We start from the raw sequence: 26,628 nt of genomic DNA on the forward strand, positions 1-26,628 counted from the left end.
CATCTTTCGCCTTTCTCTCCCCCATTAGAACACTCCACCTTCATGAATTGCTTCCATGAAGGATCTTTCACATGAAAGCCCAAGCCTCCTGGACAAAATCCAGATAACATTCATGACAGTAATGACCCAATGTAACTGAATTTGATAGCCTTCCTCAAAATTAACTCTAATTAGGATTGTGCTGTTAAACTAAACCTATCATCAAACTCTTCTTTTTCCAAATGTAAAAATAAACTTAAATGATGGTAACTTGGGGCTCTACAGTTTGTCTAAAACCTTAGTTATGTCTTCAGCCTTAATCTGTCATTTTTCTGTTTTCTAACCATGATTCATAACTGCCCGTTGTTACTCAGACATTTCCATATGCCTTTGTTACTACCAGTCTCTTGTTCTAGAATGTTTTAATTTTGACCTACTATATCCCTTACCCTCTCCCACAAAGATTAAAATCATTTGCTCTAAAATATTTTCTTGATTGAACTATGCCAACCATAATGTGAGAGAGATCTGATAGTGGCAGGGTTTTGATGGTATGTGTTCCAAATTAAACACCTAAAGTGTTTTGCTTAGTTTTCTTTATACAGGCATTTACCTCTGAAGGCATTTCATAAGCCTCACTGCCAGGATCCACAGGCATGTCTTCCAGGATTCCTTCCTGTGGGTACCCCTCCTCACCCTACAGAGAGGGAAGAGAAAGCACAATAAGAGAGTGTTTTAACTTCTGAAAACCAGCTTGAAAAAGACACCTTATCTTCAAGGTGCTGCACGAAGTGTTATCAGAAGTGCATTCTTCTGTATTATTGATGGATTCTAAGTGTACCAAACCACTGGAAAAAACATTGTGCATGCATGGGTTACCAATCTAAAGAGTACAAATATTTTGCACAGGTAATTAACTACACTGGAAGTTGCCAAAGCTAAAGTCCATAAGTTCTCTCCATAAGCGCAATGCTATAGTAACAATGGTTTGTAGTCAATGGGTAATGATGAATCAAATAACAGTAATGTATTCAAAACTTTTCTGAAATCATTTGCCAATTCTCTAATAAGGATAGCTTATTTTTGGTGTAATGTTTAACAGGATGTCATTTGTAGACAGAACCCACATAGCATTTCAATGAAAAAGTAAAAATGTTCCAAAAAAGTAAAACAAATATTGACAAATTATCATTATTATTTATTTTTCCTAAATTTTAAAAGGTAAAGTACATGTGTTTTATAATTCATTGTTTTCTTTTCTTTTATTTGTGAGTATGTGTGTGGACTATGTGCATGTGTGGTGAATAATGAGGGCATCACATTCCCTGGAACCGGAGCTATAGATCCTTGTGATTCTCCATATAGGTGCTAGATTATAAACTAGAGTCCTCTGGAAGAAAAATACATATGTTCTTAAACAGTGAGCTATATTTTGAGCCCCAATAATTCATTCTTAAATGCTGCCAAAGAAATAGTTCTCTTTGGAAAGCTGAAGTTTGAAATTATATGTACTTGAAGTAAAACCAAAACCAAAACCAAAACAAAGATATGATTGGACAAAATTTCAGATTATCTCTCCACAATGCAGACACCCTAGCATTCAGCTTGACATGATGGAGCTTTTTTGTATCCTTCATCAAAGATCTTTTGTTCTTTTCCATTTGTTCCACCAAAGTAATTATTGAATGACAGAGTTCAGCAAATACTCAAAGAGCAACTAGAGGCTAAATGGTCTATTTCAATGAGATCAAAGGATGCTCAGCTTCTGTGGGCAATATACTCACTGTAAATGCTATCTCCCTCTGCTTTTATCATAGGCATAATGGACAGGTGGGCAGAGGGAAGAAATAAGAGTTGACACTAAGGCAAGGTCAGACTCTGAAGGTCATGCTTTCGGTAGCTTGGCAGGGCACCTTACAGATCATCCTATCATGCTGTATAGATATCAACAATCTCTGGTTACAAACCCAGAGAGGCCAATTTGTTTATAAGTTAAATAAGTCTTAAACTGTCCCCAAATCACCTCACTTCAAAATGTAGAGTAACAGTATTTTACATGGTAGTATAAGAATCCAGGTTTTGGTTGTGTGGTAGTTCAGCCCCAGAACTTGATCATAGGATGCACATTACAATTCCAGCCTAAGTTATCTTTTGTGACTCTGGGCATGTTACCACCACTCCTGAGCATCAACTAACTGTGTTGAGAAAAGACAGCAAAGAGATCTTTTCATTTGTATATAACTGGGAGGAGCAAGTGACACAATGGACCCCTCTCACTGATGTTTACGTGATTTTTATACAGCTCATAGGAAGGAAATATAGTAAACCACCTCTTCAGTGCATTTTCCAATGTAACTTGTGAGATTTATGTTATAAACTGGATAAGACAATATGAAAGGCCAACCCTGGGGGCTCCTAACTCTGATATTCCTACATTAGTAGAAGAGGATGTCACAGGCTGTGGGTGTCCATGTGTATAAGGGGATAACTGTGTTTGCCCTTCAGAGTTCATCCAGATAATGCTGAATGTTGCTTAGAAATTCCTTCCTGGGTTTACCATGAAATACAATCAATTAAAATCCCTTCATGTCAATTTTAATCATAAAATCATCCAAGTTGTAAATCAATAATTGTTGGTTTCTTTTTAAAAACATAGTATACGTGTTTGTGTTTCTTAGTACTACATTTTCCTGTGCTAAAGATTGTACTCTCCTGGCATTCATTTAGGAAACACCGTGTTCCACAAATCTTGAGGAGTTATCTTTATCAAAGTTTTTTTTGTATGTGTGCTTAATATTTTTATTAGATATTTTCTTTATTTACATTTCAAGTATCTACCCTTTCTTGGTTTCCCTGCTGAAAACCCCATATCCTCTCTCCCTCCCCCCTGCTCATCAACCCATCCACTCCCAATTCCTGGTCCTGGCATTCCCCTACAATGGGGCATTGAGCCCTCACAGGACCAACGGCCTCTCCTCCTATTGATGACCAGAAGGGAAGGCCATCCAGAGACTGCTCCACCTGGAGATCCATCCCACATACAGTCACCAAAGCCAGACACTATTGTGGATGCCAACAAGTGCTTGCTGACAGGAGCCTGATATAGCTGTCTCCTGAGAAGCTCTGCCAGTGCCTGACAAATACAGAGGTGGATGCTCTCAGTCAACCATTGGACTGAGCACAGGGTCCCCAATGGAGGAGCTAGAGAAAGGACCCAAGGAGCAGACAGGATTTGCAGCCCTATAGGAGGAACAACGATATGAAGCAACCAGTACCCCCAGAGCTCCCAGGGACTAAACCACCATCCAAAGAGTACACATGGAGGGACTCACAGCTCCAGCTACAAATTTATCAAAGATTTTTTTAAAAATTCACAGCTTAATTTGTAGGCAAGGGTTCCATAAAATCATAAAGGATCCATAATTTCTATAATAAAAGTGAAACCACGGATGTGTCCATAAGTTTATCTGTGAACAGAGAACTGTATCATTTAAAATATAAATACATACTCAAAAGAAGAGAGATGCTGTCTAAATAAAAAAGCAAGTGTCTTGACCTATAAAACGAAACAAAAAAAAACCAACCAAACAAACAAACAAACAAAAAAACACTAACTGGTAACCTGCATGTGGGCAAAACCTGTCAAAGGGCAAAGATAGAGGATCTAGTACAGGTCAAGGTGTTGGTACAGATTTAGTGGCCATACAAAAGACAGGCTCGCATCCACCATTTTTCCTGCAGAGAAGATCGTCAAAATTCTGTATCAAGGATATCAAATATGTATCTCCTCTTTTTCAGAGAGATCTGTGCTGCAATACCACCTAGCTTCTTTTGTGTAGCTTGTATACTCGTATACTACCTGGACTTTAATGCATGCTACTTGGTCCTTACTGTATATCCTGCATCCTACCTAGCCCCTAATGCATAGCCAGCAGGTCACATTGCATTTAATGCACAGCTTGTATCCCACTACCCCCCCCTCCATACCCCCTCCTTATCACTTGAATTCTGTCTGGTTCTTAATGCATAGCTTGAATCCTTCTAACATGTTTCCATTCTGCCTGGACTCCAAATGCATAGTTTATATCCTACCTGCCACCTCCACATATATCTTGCATGTTTCTAGTTCCTAAAATATAGCTTTCATGCTACCTGGTCTTTTCATGTACAGTTTCCATCCTACCCAACCCTCATAAATGTCTTGAAACTTCCTGGCCCCTAATGCATAGACTGTACCCTAACTTGCATGCTACTTGGCTCCCATGTATAGTATACATCTTACCTCCCCATGCATAGCTTGCATCATAATCTTCACTGATGTTTACAACAAAGTATTTTGTAAAGGATAATTCTTGGTGGCAATGTTGCAATACAGAAAACAAAGATTATTCACGTAAACAGAATTTAAGATCAGAACTGACCAAAATTTACAATTGACCCTGGTAATTACTATCCACTGTCAGCAATCATTTGTCACCTCCACAGTGACATTTAATATAAGAAAATAACAATGTTCTATCTACCAATATAAATACAGGAAAATAAAAGGTGATCTCTGCTTCAAAATTTACAAGGAGCTAAAGGAAAACTGGGTTTCTGAAAGACAGCTGGAAGAGTATATGGTATTTTTTCAAATGTAAGGGCTAAACAAGTACCTGATATCTACACTTACAACACTGAAAGCAGCAGGTCAAGATCTGATCCCACTGCTCTTATGCTAAACATATGTTTTGGATGAGACCAGTATTTTGTTATAATGTCAGGTAATATTAATCAACCCATTAATAAATACAGTAACACATTTGCTCAATAGATCATAAAGATGGAGAAAACAACAGCCATAAAGAAAAAGGCAGACATTTAAAAGAACTTTGACATGATAGGGCAAGGTTTATTTAAGCATACATCTTACTGTGTTAAGTATCTCTAATATAAAATACATCCCAGAATTCCATTTTAAATAAAAAATAACATAGATCTATTTAAAAAAAAAAGTACAGGCTGAACAAAATTTGTCCTGGAAGTCATTTTATTATACCAAAACCCAAATTCCAGGACTGTTCATCACAAAGACACAAGTAAACCCCTCAACCAGTACAGGTTCTTGCCATTCCTCTTTGTTGTCTGTCACAGTAGCATGGAACAAAAGCTACTTTCAGCCTTAATAAGATAAACCTCTCCTTTCAGTGAACAATGGTAAATGTAGAGACACGTGGTTCCAGGTTACAAAAGGCAGAGTATTAGTGCTCAGGTATAAACACTACACTTATCCTGTCTCTTCTAAGGACCAGTAGGTAGTGAAGAAGGGGCAGCAGAAAGATTGTAAGGGCCAAAAGGAAGAAATAGTGTTCCATGGCAAATCATAGGAATTTCAATCATGAACTTATAGAAGCTACAGGTGCTTGCTCTGTATATGCATAAATATATGCCTAATATATGCAAATATATGCATAAATATTTTGTATATACACAAATATGAGCCTGTCAAATGTCAGAAATAGATAGAAGGACTCAGATGACCCTGTCACTGCTATACTACTTACTACTGATGATTTGGGGCAAGGGTAAATCATTGCCTTCAGTTTTATACCCACTGAAGATCACATCATGTACTGATGTGCAGTCTCAATCGAAAGTTCACAGAAAAAGGTCTGACTAAACCAAATGAGTCACAAAACCAAAATCCATGAATCTGGGGAAGGGACTAGTAGCAATGGTGGGAGTAAGGTCTTAATAGGGATGAAAGAAAAATAATGGTGTTAGGGAGAGAGTAATTAGAAGATGTGTGTGTGTGTGTGTGTGTGTGTGTGTGTGTGTGTGTGTGTTTGTGTGTGTAAAACGGTTAGGTAAATTTAATAGAAAAAGTGTACACACCATATACTTCATTTCCCACGTAGGGAAGTGCATATATATATATTACAAAGCACATTTTACTAAGAGAAATAGCCATGTATTATATGGACACATTAAAAAAGTGAACTTGGCAGAAATAAAAAAAAAACACTTGTTAGAACATAAGTGTAAGATATTTACCATATGCCGGGCATGGTGGTGCATGCCTTTAATCCCAGCACTCGGGAGGCAGAGGCAGGCGGATTTCTGAGTTCGAGTCCAGCCTGGTCTACAAAGTGAGTTCCAGAACAGCCAGGGCTATACAGAGAAACCCTGTCTCAAAAATCAAACAAACAAACAAGATATTTACCATGTATTCAGCCTTTTCTGTTGCCAATTTTTGCCCTGGCCTAGATATTCACCATCATAAACAATTTACAACTTGGAGGGGCTTTGTTCTATATGAAAACATTAGGCGGGGAGAGAGCCCTTGAAAAATGAAAAATGCCCCTTTCTATGCATGAGCAACCAAGTAGAGTAGCGTGTGCTTGTATTCTCTGGATAGGATATGTGTATATATGTGGCAGCGGAGAGTGGGCGGCAGGTTAATGATGGGCATTAAGGACAAGTAGATCCTTGGAGCTTGCTGATTAGACAAGCTAATCTACTCTCAGTTCCATGTCTCCAAATGACTCTGCCTGTGTGGAACCTGGGAAAAACTACTTCCAGATTATCTTTAACCTATATATATCTACTAACAGGCAAACCCTATACCAGGCACCCTATATTCATATACATATACATGGTGATACAGAGTATATATATATTAATATATATATTAAAACTAAAGGGTTCAGTAGTTGAGTTTTTAAAACCATAAAACAAAACCATAACTACAGCCTGATTTTAACAACCACAACCACAACAAAATGACTAGCCACAAGCTGACTGAAGATAGGAGTTTCCTAGCTCATCTGAAAGGCTACTTGCTGATCAGAGTGACTTATCTGCCCTCATTTATTATGGCACATCCAGCTTCATTACATCTAGCAAGATTTCCTCAGTGAACAGGAAATTGCTATGCCATCAATTGCATGTGTCACACTGGAATAGCAAAGTTAGGGAACACTGATAAGCAATGCCGAAAACACACTCTTCTCGGGTCACTTTTCAGATTGTGAATACAATAAATTTTTATGTGTATAAATTTTTATACAGTTCAGTGGCATTCATGGAGAATCTAGTCCTACATGGAAATGACGTGTACTCCTCTTCTCATTGAACATGTGCCTGTGTTCTGCTTTGAAAGTCTGATTGCTCAGGTTCTCCTCCCCTCTGGCACAGTGATTTAGTCTCTTAGAGGGACAGAACAGTACAGAGAATAGATAAACACTCCTTTACCTCATTCTTTTAAAAGTTTTGGGAGACAAGGAAAAAGCAAGATAATATATTAAATATACTTGAAGAATCTTTTAAGAGGGTTTTAATCAATTATCAAAAACCCAGTTGTATAAAACACTTGGCACACTAAGTAGGTATCTAGGCAAAAGCATTTTTAACTCTAGTTTTCAGGAGGTAACATGCTATCTTAATCCTCATTCTCTTTGGTAAGTGGCAGAGTGCCTGCCCTTTTGAATGCACAACCCTGTCATTAGCTGACTCATCTAATGAGCCTACACAGCGAGGCAACCACTGCCAGCTTTTATTCCTGTTATTTGAATATGTTCTGGTGGAAATACTCACACACAATGGAAACCTGAGAATAACCTGCATTTCCAGTGCTTTAGGACTGTTGAGGGAATGTATGATTTTTGTATGATTGCATGTATACATGAGGTTCTTTTTACTATTACTTTAAACATGTATAGATTGGACTTTTAAAGGCTGCATCCTGTTCATTAATGCAATGGTCTTTGAAAGGAAGTCCTAAAATCAGTAACTGAATAAAAAAGGTAGACTTTGGCCATCTATAAAACAGGATTGATGCTTTCATTTTAGAAGACCTTACGGAATGGTGAAGAATTTGAAGGAAAAAAAGAGGGAACATTCACACTTTAGCAAACCATGGCACGGGTGCTTGCTTTAAACAAAGAAAGAAATGGTGGATAGTCTATCTTACTATAAGACTGATGAAAAATGCTTCAGGCAAAACAAGATGCTTGTATCCAAAAAAATGACAAGAGTTGTGAGGTTCTGACATAGACTGAAGGCTTAGAAATCAATAGATATGAAACCAAGAACTCTTTTTTTTTATTAGATATGTTCTTTATAGTACACAAGGAGGCTATGTCTTTCTTATCTGAGTGATTAAAAGGCTTTAAGAAAGCTGAAGCAAGAATGTGAGCTGAGGCCAAGTGAAGTCTACCAGGTCTACCATCTAGAAGGAAAAGTTCCTCACTGGGCCCCAGCCTATTAAAGTGACTGTGCTATCAGTGTCTCCATGGGATCATCAGCACTGAGGAAGTAGGGCCACGCAGATCACAGCAATACACTTCAGAAGGATTTGAAAATACTGTCACAGTTAAATATTGTCACATCGTGCCAGTGGTCACTTTTCTAAACTTAGAGTATTTCTGGGAACTTCAAATCTGTTTGGACAAATTAGTGATAAAGGGGAACTCTAAACTAGATTATAAAGAAACCTGATATGCAAGGCAAAACCTGTCATGGTGCTTCATGCCTGTAATACTGCCCTTGGAGACTCAAGCAGGAATGCCAAGGACTTGAGGCCACCCATTTTTACCTAGTAAGTTTCAAGTCAGGATGAAATATAGAGTGAGGCTTGATTTTAAAACTAAGTAAATTAATACACTAAGTTAAATTTTAAAAAAAATTAAGGTAATTAAAAGCAAATGCTACCAAATGATTTCTTGCCCATCTTACTTATAAATAAACCACAGTTTAAAAACAACAATAATAACAACAAACCAGACTCTCCTTGGTGCTTTATTGGGGTCTGGACACATTCCAAAGACGGTATAAACTTTACCTGAACTCAAACTAGTCCTTAGAGAAGGCTGCCATTATGATTCCCATTTTACCCACTGCAGAACAGACTACACCTGGTTCCAAAGTCTGCCCTCCTAATTATTATGTTGTATTTTGTGACACTTCTTGTAAATAAACCTTTCATAATAAAACATTAAGCCAGATTCCATGAATGAGGTATAATTAATGTCTGAGTACCTCAACTACCTCTGGTATTAATTAAAGCTTGTTACTATTTGCATCAAGAGGAGTAATCTCAGACAGCTAAGGGAGTTGAGTGTGTGTGTGTGTGTGTGTGTGTGTGTGTGTGTGTGTGTGTGTGTGCCTGATGTTTTGCCAAGTACAAAAATGGACCTTTTTATTTAGGGGGCAATGAACACATTGCTTCTAATGAAGAGAGCTGCTCAGACAATGTTATCTTCTGAATTTGTAGTAAGCCATTTTATTGGAGGTTCTGCCACTAGGAACTTCAAACTAGAATAGTTTGAATTATCATCACTTGAGTGCTTTCTTCTCCCCTGCTGACAAGGAGCAAAGCTTTGCTGAGCACTGAAGGTGGTAATCCCTCTTAAGCCCCTGCATTTATGTCCACTTTGATTATTATAATAAGGCATCATGATCCATTAAGTCCATGAGGCAGATGCTGTATCTAGTCATCAAGTGTAGTTTGCTTACTTATTCACATAGCGTTTAAAGAGAAAGATTACTTCGTCATCACAGCTGATGAGCTCAATGTTGTCTTTCTCCTCTTTATATTAAGGCACTAAGTGTTTATTTATAGTCTTTTAATTACTTCTAAAGCATCCATTATTTCTGGATTACACACATTATAAAACTCTCAATAAGTCAATCCACAGCTCTGCTCAACATTCTCAATGGATCTTCCTTCAGCATGGTTCCTTTAGATCTACTTATGAATGTTCAACAGGAATTCTCAGTTTCCCACAGACAGAGTATCTGTAATAAGACAATGTGAGCATCTTTATGAATGTGAGCAGTAGCTGCAGGCACTCTTCTGTGGTGAGAGTGCATGCGTATGTGACAGAGAAGTACATCTGTAAAAAATGGCCAGCTTTATCACTTTATGGAACAAATAAAAGCTTCCTTACAAAACCACTCCAAGCACCTTGTGTCAGAGTCCCTTCCTCAAAACTGCACATATGACGGGTTGATTGGAAACTCTGGATAAAGTATACCCCTCCCTGCTCTAAACAAAATATTTGGTAACTGACTTGCCATGTGGCAAATGGTACCTGTGACATTAGAGATATTAAACACGGTGACATAGAGTAGCCAGTAATCACCAGTACATAGTTATATAACAGAATATTTACTGAGACCCTATGTACTCGGATAGCATCTAATTTGTTTACGTATTTTAATAAACACATATTATTTAATTAATGAGTACTTATTATTTTTATATTATCAAGTTGTAGCTAAGTTTTTCTTCAGAATAGGCTTCATTTTTTATCTTTTTATAATAGAAACTTTTTGTCTGCTTTCACCAATTAGTTTCATTTGAGACTCTACAAAACCTCAATGTTTGTCTTTGTCAAAGTGGGACACATATTCCATATCCCCACCTCTCAGCTGCCCAGGAATTTAGGTGTAGACTGTAGGAACAGGTGCTGAAGCCCTAGCCATGGGTAGGAAGCACCTGGTGTGAGACAAAGGCACAGAGCAGAAACTAAAGTGCAGCTGCCAGGATCCTTCACTTGCAGGCTTACCCACAGCAGCCAGAGCTGAGGTGACAACAAAGCACTTGGTGGGACAACTTTCCAGCCTTGGTTCTGGAGAATGAGTAGTCTTTTATTGATTCTTATGATGCTGCCAAGAAAACAGCTCTTAATATTTCAGTCACTGGTTCTCTTTAAGTAAAGCAGGTTAAGAACTCTCTGAAAAGCATGACTTTTTCTTTGAGTCTCTGTCTTCAAACTCCCAGAAGACCTAATGTACTCTCTACGAAACTGTATGTTGCTTATATTGGACAGACACAACTGTGACATAAGCACAGCACAGAAAGTAAGGTTACTGTCTTAAAGCTGACAATTAATTATCACACAGTATTAATGCTTATGACAGCAACTCGCCGCATAGTAGCCAGATTTGAAAACCATGATATATTTTGTGGGTTAAGAGGTTATAAGACTTCTGAAAATGTAGACTTTAAGTTATTTTATATGAAGAATTGATCAAGTCATAAGAACATTGTATTTTTATGTAGCAGAAAAACTAAAAAACTTTCATGAAATTGAATAGAAAATGTTGTTTCTCTACATTCTAACTCCTTGATGAGATCTATGCTTAATGCCAACAAATCTACAGTGTTCCTACTAATATCAGCATATTGGTTCTTCAAAAGAAGGAGGAATTAGCAGTATAAACATTTGTATATACTGTGAATGAGGTCAATAATTGCAAAGTATATAGTGAAACATAAGTTTCACCTCAAACTATCAATTCTAGAAAATTAAATAAAATGTGAGATCTGAAAAAACAGAAGACTATATAACCTTGGTCTAGGGCACTGAGACGTAAAAATAACACATTCAAAATGAGGAGCGATTACTCCCAGAAACATCAGTATTGAATCTCAATATTTTGAGGCTAGCTGGGAAAACTAAACACGGGATATATCATGGACAAAATATGGCAGAAGAAAAGTGATACTGTCCCTGGGCTAATGGGAATTGGAGGTAGATGAGTACCGGGAACACTTGCCAACAGGGCTTGCACATTTAATAACCACCATGCTTTGACTGACAGCTATAAGGTGAAAATTGGTTTCAGGTAAATCAGTCTGGCAGTGACCTGCAGAATGGCTGCAGGACATGAGGATCAGGTGCACATGACAGCGAAACCTTATGTTGGACAGGTTGCATATTAAAAATGAAGATGGAGTAGCTATAATTTACTTCATTTGAATTGGCAATGATTACTTAAAAGTTGTCCACAGTTTGGTTTTGTACTACTTGTAAATTATCACATTTGTCAAGATCAATACTATAGAAGTTGAAACAAAATACAAAATTTTGAGACAAGTTACATGACTGTTTATGAAAATAGCAGGAGCCAGAGCACAGATCTCACATGGAAATCCCAAAGCCACAGGGAACGTCCCAATTCTCACAGGAAAGTTTAAAGACACCAAAACTCCCAGTCACTGGGTTCATGATAGAAGAGAACTTTGGAACTTAAGGAAATAGCATCTTTTAAGATTTATTTTCATGTGCATTGATGTTTTGCCTGCTCAAATGTCTATGTGAGGGAGCCAAACCCTCTGGGATGGAGTTACAGACAGTTGTCAGCTGCCATGTGAATGCTGCGAACTGAACAGGGTCCTCTGGAAGAACAGCCAGTGTTCTTAACCACTGAGCCATCTCACCAATCCAGATTTTTTTTAAATTATAAGGAATGACTATAAACCGAGCATCTGACTAAGGCTACACACTCACATCTGTCTTTGACTCAGGAGGAGAAACTACTTCTACCTTTCAAGGCTGATCATTGTGCTAATATCCTCATGAAGGCAGACCCAAGCGAAAGCAATTGGTGCCTTGTTTAAAATATGCAGAAATGTGAGATCTGTGGATTCCAAGACTGTGTGAATCTGGATAAGTGTTAGAAAGAAAGGGGATGAACTGATTGGTTTTTTAGCATTTTTTAATATTTTTTGAGATTATAATTTAATTATATTTCTCCCTTTCTTCCTCTAAATCCTTCCATATACCACCCTCTGTTCTACTTCAAATTTGAGGTCATATTTTCATCATTATGTCACACATACACATGTATTTGTATATAGATATACATTTCTAACATAGCCTGTTGACTCCATATAATGTTACTTATATGTATGTTTTCATTGACCAGTTATTGGAATTTGTGTTTGATTGATCATCAAGACAGGGACTGTTACTAGCTATAGAAAAAAAGACATTTCAGGGCACATAAATCCTGTCTGGTATACATTGTCGGAGATGCTTCTTCAAACCTACCATAAATGATGCATTAAAGATATCAGATATATAAGTGTGTGGGTTTTTTTGTCCCCAGCCCCTATAAGTGTGTTTTAAAGACAAATAAGAGAAGGAGGCCACTGTAACTGAGGCACTGGGCAGATTTAGAAATTGCTAAATACCATTAAAACATCAGTAATATTTATGATAAGCCTTTATCCTGAACACTATTTTGACGCATGCTTTTCTTTTAAATAAACTATGGAATGGGTTGGTGTGGAGTGTACCTCGCTAACTGACAGCTGCTAGAATTTCTCTGGTACCCTGTCTGAGTGACCGACTGTCAGTCAATTAGCCATCAGTAGAGTAGCTGATATGGCAACAAAAGAAAGGAGAACAGCTGCACAGCAGTGAAGAGAGAGGCTGAAAAGCTCCAGAGAACAGCTGAGAAGAGATGACGGGGAGCAGAGGTCATGAAGACCATGAAGGCTGTAAGGAGCTAGATACAATAAGCTGCACACCTACCTCCACTGCAAGTTCCAGGAAGCCCCCAGGCATGAAGATGACTTAGACCTTGTATCCTGGATGCTGTCAACAGCTGACAACCCAAACAATCCTGGAACTATGACACAGTGCTTTAGAGATGAGGAGAATAGTAACGAAGAACTGTTTCAGAAGGCTACAACACTAGCCATGGTAGCTATGGGTCCTAGTCTTGGTGTCCTACAGAGGGCTGTTATCACTGGCAGGAGCTGCCTGCATGCAAAGAGCATTCATTGGAGCTGGAAATTGATGGTTACAATAGGAAGTAAGTTCCAGGGTCACAGGTGGTTAAAGTTCAGAGAAATAAGTCTGCAGCTGAGCCAACAAACATAAATCTCTGGCTAATGTATAAGCAATAGTCCTCTACCCTGATGGGAGAGTCCAAAGATGACACACCCTTTCTTTTCTCATTGAAACTGATAAGATCCAGAATAAGAAAGCAAAAGAGAAAGGGGGATTCATTTATTCACCAAGTAACCCTGTGAAGCAGGAATTCAACCTATCTTATTTAGAGTAGTAAAACTTGAGAGTACATCTCTATCTCTGGAGTGACAGTGATGGCCTTCAAGCTCAGTCTGCAGCCGTGCAAATGTTAAACCAAAGCATGGGTCTTAAGTGCTGAGATGTAGCTGTAATTGGAAAAGTTCTATAATGGAGTCTGAAAAATAAATTAGAAGGAAATTAGCCAACTGCTGAGAGAGGCAATGTGTAACTAATGGGACCTGGGCATTGTTGAGGAAGAAGTGGAGCATAACAAATAGAACCTGGGCCTTGCCATTTAGGGGTTAGTCAGTCAGCCTGATGTCTTCATTTTTCTCTAAAAATTAAAGACAGTAAAAATTATTAATCTTTTAAGAACAAAATAACATACAGACTGTTTGTATTTATAATGAAAAAATACTGTCCAAAGTAACAGCAACAATTCTCCAAGGAGCATGTTCAGCTAGGTGGGACATAAAGGAGTCAGGTGCCCTACAATGTCACAGCTACTAAATGACAAGTTAAACACATGTGTAACACATATGCAAAATATAATCCTATCAAATTCATGAATTAAATTCCTGTATTAAAATATTGGATGTAAAAGAAAACCAACAAAGATCTAAAAGAAAAAATATCATTTGAACATAAAATTGACTTACACAAAAGTGATTTTACACAATGAACTTTAAAAATTGAGAGTTGCTTTTTGAAATGAAACACAAATGGATCTGTTTTTATTTATTTGTTCTGAGCAAATATTGGTTTTTTTTTGTATTATCTCTCTAGAGAAACTTACTATTCGACTTACCGAATTTGATACATTCTTGCTACTTTAATTTTTTAATTAAATTTCATTTTTACTCCTTGAGATTTTCACAAATAGATAGAATGCATATTGGTTCTATCACTTGCTTTTGATAACTCTCAATTCTGAGCTATTTCCTAGTGACATTTGTTGAATGCTGGCATTTTCCCCTGAAACTGTGGCTCTTCTTGCTTATTATTCATTCCTTAAATCATAATTTTGTGTCTAGTACTTGAACATTCAATCTGTGCAGATTGATCATGATGTAGGTAGCACAAATGTGATGGGTGTGAAAGCCCAGCAGTGTGGAGGGGCAGTGCATACCACCTCTTGTGCTAGCTGCTGCCCCCATCAAAGACTCCTTGGGAGGATATATAGAGTTGGGGGAGAAATATCTTGTTTGTTGGTTGGTTGATTATTTAAGACAGGGTTTCTCTGCTTAACCCTGGCTATCCTAGAATTCACTCTGTAAACAAGGCTGGCCTTGAACTCAGATATCCACCTGCCTCTGCTGGATTATATGACTTAGACACATAAAATGTATCTATACGATTCACTGGAACAAGTGTGAAAACCACAGCAGTAAACTAAGTCATATTTCTACCAAAAGACATACATAATACAATCCACTGCTACTGATTAATGAATGAGGCCACGTCCATTGCACTGATAAATTACAATTTGACTGAGTACCCAATATGCTGCATATCAACAGCACACCTAGAAAATTTAGAATTTCCCTTTATTTTCTTCATATACCATCAAAATATGTACCGGATGAGTCAGCAATCTGCTGCAACTAGTTGAGGAGCGTTATTGTTCATTACATGCAACCATTTGTGACTGTATTTGAAATGGAGCTGCTACGGATTGCTCCCAAACCACTCTTTAACTTATCATTTCATCTGCTTTGCATGTTACAGGCCATTGTTGCCACAGACCCTTTCTTTTAAAGGCCTTCTCTTTCTGGAAGAAACAATGACTCTCTTGCTTAATGAACACACAGTACTGTGCAGCAAAGGCACCTGTGAGAAAAGGCTACCAAAGCAGGAGAGCAACCCAGGAGACATGAGGAGAGTACTGAGAACAGTCAATATAAGCCTTCCATCTTGTAGCCTACTACATAGCTGTGCCAAAAAGAACATGCATGGTCTGTGGCTAAAATGAACACTGTGGCCACTCAGTGCAAAGCAAATATTCTTTCTTTATTGAAGGACAGGACATCTATGAGATAGCTTGGTCTCTAAGGTGATTTTAGCTTCTCATCTTGACTCCCATGGAAAAGATAACATTTATTGTTTTGAGAAAGCACTGCTGTGATTTAAGTTAGACTGGGTCACTGAGAGCAGGTTTTTTTATAGGCTTAGAAAGCCACTGGGGCGAAATGGTTTTAATGAAACCAAATCCATTTATGTGGTTTCAGATTGACTGAATGTACGAGTCCAGTGAGTCACCTGAAGGCCACTGAGATTCCACTTTTTTAAAGCCGCAAAGGGGGAAATTGAAATTTATTTTGATTACCAATTATGAGTTTAAATCAAAAGGAAATTTAGCTAATGAGTAGTTTGAACATTCATAAATACAGCACCTTGGAAAGATTTTCCAACACTGCCCATTATTGGAGTGCTGAAGAATACTCTTTATGAATACAACATATTGTTGTCTGGTATCAATCTTTGACAACAGTTCTCAATTTGCTGTCTAATATATCTTATAGTCTATATAAAATATATCTTTTATCTGGCCCACATTACTCAGTACTGCACGAGCACTTCTCAATTTTACCTTTAGCTAATCCCCTAATTTCCACCATTTTATGAGGCACTTTATTTTCTGTTGAGAACTCGCACAGAGACTTTAGTAGTGTTTGAATTTCTGATATGTGCTGTCTTTGTCAAGTACAAACACAGAGACTTTAGTAATGTGTGAGTTTCTGATATGCTCTGACTTTGTCAATTACAAACCCCAACATGAATGAATAGAAGGCCTAAGTCAACAAGGAAGTTCAAGTTTTCAGGATGTCCTGTGTCTCAAAAACCTCCCTACTGTAATTATCTGAAGCTTTGGTTGGATAATTACTGAGAGACTCTGCAGTTGTCCCTTTTCTCTACACAGGTCACCACATTAATTAAGAGAGCTTCACTGGGGACAGGTTGCTGCTCTGAATCTTAAAGTAATTTATTTTTAGTCTTTTATTTCTTAACAGAGTTGGGGAGATATTAAGATAAAAAGCCTGCTTCTCAGCTACATTTTCTCACTCAGAGATTTAAGGAAAAAGGGAGAAGCAAAGGAAAGAATCTTCTAGAATGAGCCTTCACAATTGTACTTTTACACATTTTAAAGAAATAGGTCATTTTGAAATTCACACATCTTTGATGAATTCTAATATACTTTCTGGCTGATTCATTTGAACTAGCATAGACATGTGAACCAGGTGCTGGCTGTCATCAAGTGGCTAAAATTGTCTTCACACTGTATCACCACTGTCAGGTGAGAAAGCACAGCAAGATGAGGAGTGAGCTGAGAACTGAAGTGATCAACTGGAGACTGGCCCACATCTAGCCCAAGGGCTTCTCTTGGGATAACAATGTGATGGTAAGATGAGCATTAAAGCATATTTCCCAGAGACATTCAGAGGCTGCCTATGTTATAGTAATGTGTTACTTGACTGATAAACTTGGACTCCCTTCCCTCACCTACTCTCCTAAGTCCTTTGTGCTAAGGCTGGGAGATATGCCCCAAGAAGAAAAGGGATATGAGAAGAGTAACCCAATGGTGTTCCCTATTCTTAGATTCTACAGATGAGAGTCAACCTTGGTTCTAATGGAATTATTTCTTCCCTATGTGCTAATGCAAGTACCCTTCCACATAGAGTGCCATGATGGACAGTTCTGGAGTACATAAAAGCCTTTATTCCAATATGGTGATGAAGATCTTAAAAATAAGGAAATCACATACCATTATCTGCAACTTTTATAAGTTTTTCTCAATTTTAAACTGAAAATTGAAAATGGAAAGCATAAATATGTGAGACAATTTAACTGTTTTTAAACTGGAAACTCTCAGTGATTTGTGGCTGAATTTTAAAAGGAACTACTGTCCTAAGCATATATGATTTTCTTATATCATAGGAAAAACATGCGCATTGTTGATATTGAGTTGTTCTTTTCTGTTTTGAGATTTTAATATAATTACATCATTTATCACTTCCCTTTCTTCCCTCTAACCCCTCCCATATACCCCCTCTTGCTCCTTTTCAAACTAATGGCACCTTTTTCATTCATTGTTGTTACATACACATATGTACATGTATATATATACTATACATATTTCTAAATATAATATTCTTCAGTCTTTATAATGTTACTTATGTGTGCATTTTCAGAGCTGTCTGGTATTGGATAGCCAGTTGTTGTGCTCTTCCCTGGGGAAGACTATTTCTCTCATTATCAGATTTCTTTAGCTGCCTATAGTTCTTTGTGTAGAGTTGAGATCCCATGGGCTCTTTTCCTTCCAGTTTAGCATTTCATTGTCATTGTTCAGTTCATGTTTAGGCAGTCATATTGATGAGACTTTATGGGTGTAGCTTCTGACATTACCAGAAGGCACAGTTTCTCAGAAATTGCCAGAAGATGAGTTATGTGGGCAAGGTTTAAATCTACAGAATCTTGACAATAAAGGGGGCTGTAGGGCAGAGGACTTACATTGACACATTTCTGAAGATTTAGTCCTTGTCAGAAACACACTGAGAACTTTGAAGGCTGCTGTCTATATGCAGGTGAGGACAGTTACAAGATAAGGTGAGAGCCTGTGACTGGGCAGTAGACAAGGAAAGTGGGCTGAGGATTTTAGAGATGAGGACAGAGAGACCAAGAGAAAAAAAAGGGGGGGGGAGAGGAAGAGATAAGATGGAACCAGTAGGAGAGGAAGAGGAGCCAGAAGCAAACAGTCCTGGGAGCGGTAAGTATTGGGGATTTCTTACATAGGTGATTAAATAATAAGTAGGGTTCATGTGCCTCATCTAGGGGTGTAGCTTGTGTTTATATTAATTGAGTTTTGAGTTCATTGTGCAGGCATTTTGTGGGTTGAGAATTTACTAATATAAATCTGATTAATAAATCACAAGCCTCTAGAGTTTTTATTTTATCGGGTTACAATCTGCAAAAAGAGAACCACGAGATGTAAGGTTGCTACATGGGGCTAGCCATGGAGGTAGCGAGACTGCCGGGGTCAGAGAGTAGCCGGCACTAGCGTGGAATGGCCCCTTTTTTTTTAAGTTCCCTTTACAGAACTTTAGCTCAGTCTCAGTAGGTGTCATCAAGGATTACACTTACTCTGAAGATGATTAACCCAGAGCTCTCCATTACAGAGGATGATTAGGAAGCAAGGCTTCATTCTGAGCTACCAGACCCCAGGGCCTCTCAGAGCACATTCATGTGTGGCTTCATGCTTAGGGGACAGCAAGCCAGTATGGCAGAAACCACTTACCAGTCTTCACCTTATGGTCTGAAATTTCAAGAAGATGGGGAAATACTTTTACTTTCAAAATAATAGAAAGTACCATTGAATTCATTCAGTGTGCATTACACACTTTCTAATACTACAGTAAAGCTATTACAGACATGTGGGAACTTTATAATTGATTGTATACAGACACACACACACACAAATATTGCTTTACATATGAAATTTTTTTTTAATTTGACATCTTATTCTGAAATCGAAAGTGTCCTCTAGATTTGGCTTTAAATTTGGTCACATTGCTCAGAAACTAATACATCTTCTTACAAACTTCTATTAAATATTTAGAAGAACAAAAACAGATAACACAATGGATCATTATACTGTCACTCTCAGATTGCATCTCTAAAGACTGGCACTTCTTCCACAGTGGTTATCAACGGGCAACTTTGTATGTTAGATATAGGTAAGATGCAGGTACTTAAGAAGCCTATTTAGGTCACACTTGAGTTAGGCATGCTTTTTGAGAGGTTGTTCTGAGACCCTGTGTGATTCTTGGCTTTTGTCAAGTTTTGTCAGCATTCAGTTTCATGAGAAAATGGACATTAGAACTAGGGAACCAAAGCATGCCCTCAATTTTACTATTTTTTTCTCTTTTATTTATATGTGTGCACATGTATGTCTGGGGGTGGTGGGGGTGCAGGCCACAGGGCAACCTTGAGTGTCATTTTTTCAGGATATGTACAATTTGTTTTTTGAAACAAGGTGTCTGTTTAGCCTGGGACTCTGACTAGCATAGGCTGGCTGTACAGGAGCCAGGTATTTGTCTTGTGAATGGCAAGAACTTCACTGACTCAGGCATTGCCCTGATAACTATTTGACTGATTAGAGCCCTACCACCTCACAGTTTTATAAGTAACTTGTAGTATTCTGCAGTAGAAAGCACAGGTTCAACCCTAGATAATGCTTATCAGTCTTCCCACTGGCTAACCCACTTCAGGTCTTATGAAGCAGTGTTTCAATCTTCCCACCTGTCCATTAAATAATCAGATAACGTCTATGATATGTGTTGTTTTTGCTTCTGTGCAATCGCCACAGCCTTTTAGCTTTTGAAAAATGCTTCATCTAGTCTAAGGAGAGCAACCCGTAAACTAAGGTCAAGTGTAATGGAATCATTTTCCTTTTTTAGTTCTAATAATCTGTACAATTTAAACTGTTTTAACCTCAAAAAATATCTTAGTCTATTTATAGACTCTGTAAGTACTATAATGTCACCTAAGTAGGTAAGAAAAGCTCTACAACCACAAATGCTAGGGAAAGCTGTTTTCCAGGTTTCCAGCTGTGCTCTCTGTAATGGCTCTTGCCTAGAAGAGCAATGAGCCTGGGTGGATGGTTTGGAGTACACTCCCATGGGATATCGCTGTAAGTCGATTTCAGAAATTGCATTGTCTCATTTATTTTTGTGTTTGAACACACTATGCCCTTTGAAGATTGCAGATTAAATGTGTCACTTATTCGAAGAATGTTTTTCTGAGGAGTACAGGTACAAGGGAAGAAACAAGAATAAACAGCTGACTATCTTGTCAAATGGCCTTGGGAGCACATAGGCCACAGCTTCTCCAGCTGTAATTGAGTCTAGCCACAGAGAAGCCCTGGGGAGGTAAAGCCTTTGTAGGCAGCATCTCTTTGTTCTGTTCCAAGGACAAGGGAACTCCCCAGATAATACCTTTCCTAGGTCCCAACTCCTCTCTACACATAGACCCAAAGAGATCAATTAACACTTGTTCCAGGAAGAAACGCGGACAATAGCATCCGTATTGCAATATTCCTTTGTGAATAAGTTTGAAACTTGTAGAGAGGAAGAGAAATGTTTTGAGGGAGGCAGAAATAAAGCAAAAACCTTGACCTTGTTACTTAGAGACAAGTGTTACTTATGTTCAAAATAAAGGAAAAGAATAAGATATTGAATGTGGACTGTAACTGCAGCCTTGGTCTTCTGAGAAGATTACATCAAATGGATAAAGTGTCTAAAGTCTAGCAAGGAGATCAGTAGAAGATTGAGCAAGCAGACAGTAAAGCTGCCAGCAGAAAGACAGAATAGTATCCATTTGTAAATAAAGTCATGTAATACTGGTGTAAACGGAGCTTCTTTTTTCTTAATTCCTTCCTTCCTTCCTTCTTTTCTTCTTTCTTTCTTTCTTTCTTTCTTTCTTTCTTTCTTTCTTTCTTTCAGCATCTTTTTATACAGCAAAATCTACAGCCTTGTCCTCAACACTTTAAAAAGATGTCTTGCTACTTGAAGCAACCCATGAAAGCAAATGCTTTGAGAATGTGGGAATTCTGAGTCTATTTCAATTGGTAAATTCCAAGTTCACTTTTAAATTAAATATTTAAGTGAGCATGTGAAGTGATTGATTTCCTTACAGTATTTCCCTAGGTTTACATCACTGTACTTGATCATATTCTCCCCATTGTCCTCTTTTAACCCTTCTCTCCTTCATACGGACACCTCTCTTCTTCCCCAATGCTTCACTTGTATTTTCCTGTCATACTTAGAGCAATATATATTTAAATCTAGATTCTGTATATGAGAGAAAACGTGAGCTATTTGATTTCTTTCTCCATTGTTCTCTCAGTATCTCTCTTCCTCCCTTCATCTCCCTTCTCAAGCATAGGCAATGGAACAAGCCCAGATACTCATCATCTAGAGAATGGATGGAGGTAAGGGAATCCATACTATACATCTGCTTTCAGTGATGGTTTTGAAGCCATAAACCAACCATTTATACCCTCTCTAGTCACAAAATTACTTGAAAGCCCTTATGTACACTTTGAAGTAATTTCTTCTTCCAGTATTCTAAGAAGGTTAAAAAAAGAAGTGCATGCATTAGCTCAAGAGTGATATGTTTCTTATTAGTAAGTGGAAATCATTTTAGCAACCATCACCAATAAAATTTAGCATTCACAAACATATGCATGTATAAATTCGTAAGGAAAGTAGTAAAAGAGCTTTACATCTGTATAAAGCATATACATGCATTTTGGGACCCTGCTGGCCACTACCATCCCAGTATTGGTGTCCAAGTTTGTTTCTGGATTAGAACTGGTTATAAGTAAAATATGTCTTAAGCTAGACAATAATAATTCTTTTCATAAAATATTAACAAGTGTATATACAAAATTAAAATTTTATTCTTGCTATAACTGACCTAATCCATCTACCCTCAGACTGCAGTTTCATGAAGTTAAGACACAAGATTCTCAAATCTTTTCGAACTTCATACAGGAATTTTTCTGCTTTGAATATGTCAATCCTACAATCTAATGGGACCATCCCTGACAGTCTGCTATTGTGATATGGTTTGATTCTTTGTCTGTATGTTCCACATTGAAATGCAGGCTTTCTGTATAACCTATATATAAAATGGGCTGTATTACATTCATATCTCATATGCTGTTATTTTATAATAATTTGAAAAATATGTATGTGCCTGCATTCACAAAATCACAATAGATGTAAGTAACTATGGGAGAGATTAAGGAAGCAGTGCTTATTTCCAGCCTGGCATGAAGGATTGCACTGCTATCCACAGAGGACTCTCCAGCTGGAATACTCCAGACACAAGAAACTAGGTCATTAGCAAGGGGAACAGACTTGCATGATTCCTCTCTGAGTAACTCATAGGTAGCTGGTTTCAAAAAGGACAGCCAAGCAGGTCAAAGCAAACTTATTCATTCTCAAGTGTATGAGATAAGCTGATAGATGCTAATAAATCGCTAGTGGTCTGGGAAGCAGGCTTGTTGCCCAAAGATAGCATTTACAATGAAAAAAACAAAAAAAAAAAAAACATGTTTAGTCTCAAGCTACTAGGTTTGAAGATGTTCGGGGTAAGGAAATGAGCTGTGGGATGGAAAGAGTCAATGATTAGCAGTTACAGATCCATCTCTATACCAACATAGTGTCTAAGATTATGAAAAGCCACAAACCTACTTCAGTGCCTTGTCAGGTACACACTCATTGCTCAGCCCTCCCCTACTCACTACTAAACAGCTATAGGTCAGCTGTTGAACAGACAAGGGAAGACACACATAAGCTGAATAACTAGTGAAACTCTATCAGTCGGGATTTCATCTGTTCCTAACCAGCTTTCTTTTAGTACAGACATGCCATTGTCATTGTCTTTAACTCCATGATGGAGTACATGTAAGCATCCATTTAACTTTCAACAATGGAAACCTGCAACTGATGTGACAGTAGGAATTGGCACTCATCTCTGTATTGCATGATCCTTTCAATGCACAGGATTCTAGGGTCATAGTTTTTCTTGCAATGTCAGTTAACTTGAACCATTTTATATCTTCATTGACCTACTCTAAGTAAAATAGGAAATCTTTGAGAGGCAGTGGCTATGGCCGAGTATATATTCGGTCACTAGATGTTTCCTTTAATGTCAAATTAATTATGCTTTTAGAAAATGAACACAGACTGATTTCCAGAGTGGTTGTACAAGCTTGCAATCCCACCAACAATGGAGGAGTGTTCCTCTTTCTCCACATCCTCGCCAGCATCTGCTGCCACCTGAGTTTTTGATCTTAGCCATTCTGACTGGAGTGAAGTGGAATCTCAGTGTTGTTTTGATTTGCATTTCCCTGATGATTAAGGATGTTGAACATTTTTTCAAGTGCTTCTCTGCCATTCGGTATTCCTCAGGTGAGAATTCTTTGTTCAGCTCTGAGCCCCATTTTTTAATGGGGTTATGGGATCCCGCAATACCTCTCCTGGGCATATATCCAGAAGATGTCCCAACCGGTAAGAAGAACACATGCTCTACTATGTTCATAGCAGCCTTATTTATAATAGCCAGAAGCTGGAAAGAACCCAGATGCCCCTCAACAGAGGAATGGATACAGAAAATGTGGTACATTTACACAATGGAATACTACTCAGCTATTAAAAAGAATGAATTTATGAAATTCTTAGGCAAATAGATGGACCTGGAGGGTATCATCCTGAGTGAAGTAACCCAATCACAAAGGAACTCACACAATATGTACTCACTGATAAGTGGATATTAGCCCAGAAACTTAGGATACCCATGATATAAGATACAACTTGCCAAACGCATGAAATTCAAGAAGAATGAAGACCAAAGTGTGGACATTTTACCCTTTCTTAGAAATGGGAACAAAACACCCATAGAAGGAGTTACAGAGACAAAATTTGGAGCTGTGATGAAAGGATGGACCATCTAGTGATTGCCATATGCAGGGATCCATCCCATAATCAGCTTCCAAATGCTGACACCATTGCATACACTAGCAAGATTTTGCTGATAGGACCCAGATATAGCTCTCTCTTGTGAGACTATGCCGGGGCCTAGCAAACACAGAAGTGGATGATCACAGTCAGCTATTGGATGGGTCACACGGCCCCTAATGAAGGAGCTAGAGAAAATACCCAAGGAGCTAAAGGGAACTGCAACCCTATAGGTGGAACAACAATATGAACTAACCAGTACCCGGGAGCTCTTGTCTTTAGCTGCATATGTATCAAAAGATGGCCTAGTCGGTCATCACTGCAAAGAGAGGCCCATTGGACTTGCAAACTTTATATGCCCCAGTACAGGGGAACGCCAGGGCCAAAAAGGGGCAGTGGGTGGGTAGGGGGTTGAGGGGGTGGGTATGGGGGACCTTTGGGATAGCATTGAAAATGTAAACGAGGAAAATACCTAATTTAAAAAAAAACTAAAAATCTAGAATAACTTGAAAAAATGTATTACTACATGATCTTATTATGATTTATTTTGCATTAATATTTATATAAATTAATAAACTAGTAAAAGACAAAGCACTAAGCTCAGAGTGCACATCAAAAAAAAAAGAAAATGAACACAGCATAACTATTCATTTTAAAAACATATTTGCTATAACATCATCAGTCAGTGATAAGTTTATATAAAGCTGAATAGCTGTTAGGAATAAAGTTTATATTTAATCGAGTTATTGAATTGCTTTTTTTGATCTCAAGAATTGTCATTTTTTAATCTAAAATTAAATTTAAGCAATCAGTTTGATTTTAAAGTGTGTTTAATATGTTTCACAATAAACACCAAATCTTTGTATGTTTCAAAACCATGTTTGATATCCTCTACAGGAACAAATGCCCACATGCAGTCAGTCATTTGTTAAAGATAATTATAGACACGATTAAGACAAAAATAAAGATAGTTGCCAATCATGGGTGGCATTTTTTAATTTCTGGGAACTTTTATTCACTGACTGAATCTAAATACAAAGATCTTGAAGACTTCAACTGTTAACAGTTTTTGTTCATCAACTCATAAGGAAGGTAATGGGATTCAAAGAAAGAGGCATGATATGTGAACAGCTCCATTTCTAGACTCCAATTAAGCCATTCAACAGACTATTTATGGCTTGGAGACTGAGTCCAACAGGCTTGTGTATGCACCTATGTGACCATATTGTACAGCAGTAGAGGGTTTGGAAAGATAAGGCTCAGACATCCAGTCAGGCTCCCAGGGCAGTGAAGACGGCTTCAGTTTGCAGTTATGGTGAATTTCAAAAATAGTAACGCTGTTTACAAGTCTATGTGGGTCCCAAAAGCAAAAATATACAATAGCACAAGAAACTAATTAGAACTTGACTGCTTGTTTCAGACATGATTATTATGATATAAATACAAAATATCAGGACACACTTTTTTAAGGTTGAAAATAGATTCTTTCCTCACACAATCTATCCTGATTACATTTTCCCCATCCTCTACTCCTCCTATCTAGAGCCACCTTTTGTCTTTCATTAGAAAAGAACAGGCTTCTAAGAGATAATAATAAAATATAGCAAATAAAATATAATAACATAAAACAAAAATGATCATATCAATGTTGCACAATATAAACCAATAGAATGAAAAGAACCCAGGAGAAGGCACAAGACCCACTCATTCTCACACTTGAAGAACCATAAAAGCACTAAACTGGAAGCTGTGATATGTATGCCGGGGACCTAGTGTTGGCCCATGTTGGCCCTGTGCTTGGTTATTCAATCTCACATGAGCCTGGTTTTTTTATTCAGAATGCATGTTCTCCTGGTGTCCTCCAGCTCCTCTGGTTCTTTCTGCTTTTTATTCCACAGGGTTCCCTAAGATCTGAGGGGAGGACATTGATGGAGACATCCCCCCCTCATTTTAAGCTGAGTATTATATACACATGTTAATAATATATTTTCATTTCATCTATCTGGTTAAATTATAAACAATTAGTTATCATATAGAACTGTGGTTTTCAATTCAATGAGATCCAAGTAAGTATATATATTTAAATATATTAATGAGATCCAAGTAAGTATATATATTTAAATATATTAAACTGGGACAGAATGGTGATTAGAAGCCATGCTAAAACATATCCTTACTTAGGAAAAACAAGTAAATAGAAGTATTTAATGATGCTCAGCTTCTCTAGCCTCTGTATTGACTTGATCAACATACTAACAAAAGTCAATTGTTGGATGCACACACCTTCTTTGCCATTACCCTGGATTTCCAGCTGAATC

At 37.8% G+C, this 26,628-nt stretch overlaps 1 protein-coding gene across 2 annotated transcripts in view; it reads right to left on the bottom strand.

Moving 5' to 3' along the window:
- The window catches only part of Snca (synuclein, alpha), a 98,283-nt gene that overhangs the window by 939 nt on the left and 70,716 nt on the right, over positions 1-26,628 (bottom strand). For both annotated transcript variants that reach the window (NM_009221.2, NM_001042451.2), the window contains exon 5: positions 593-676. In NM_009221.2, the coding sequence (NP_033247.1) occupies positions 593-676 (84 nt within the window). The remainder of the gene's footprint in view (positions 1-592; positions 677-26,628) is intronic.

This window comes from Mus musculus, chromosome 6 (assembly GCF_000001635.26).
Source record: "Mus musculus strain C57BL/6J chromosome 6, GRCm38.p6 C57BL/6J".
Classification (NCBI taxonomy): domain Eukaryota; kingdom Metazoa; phylum Chordata; class Mammalia; order Rodentia; family Muridae; genus Mus; species Mus musculus.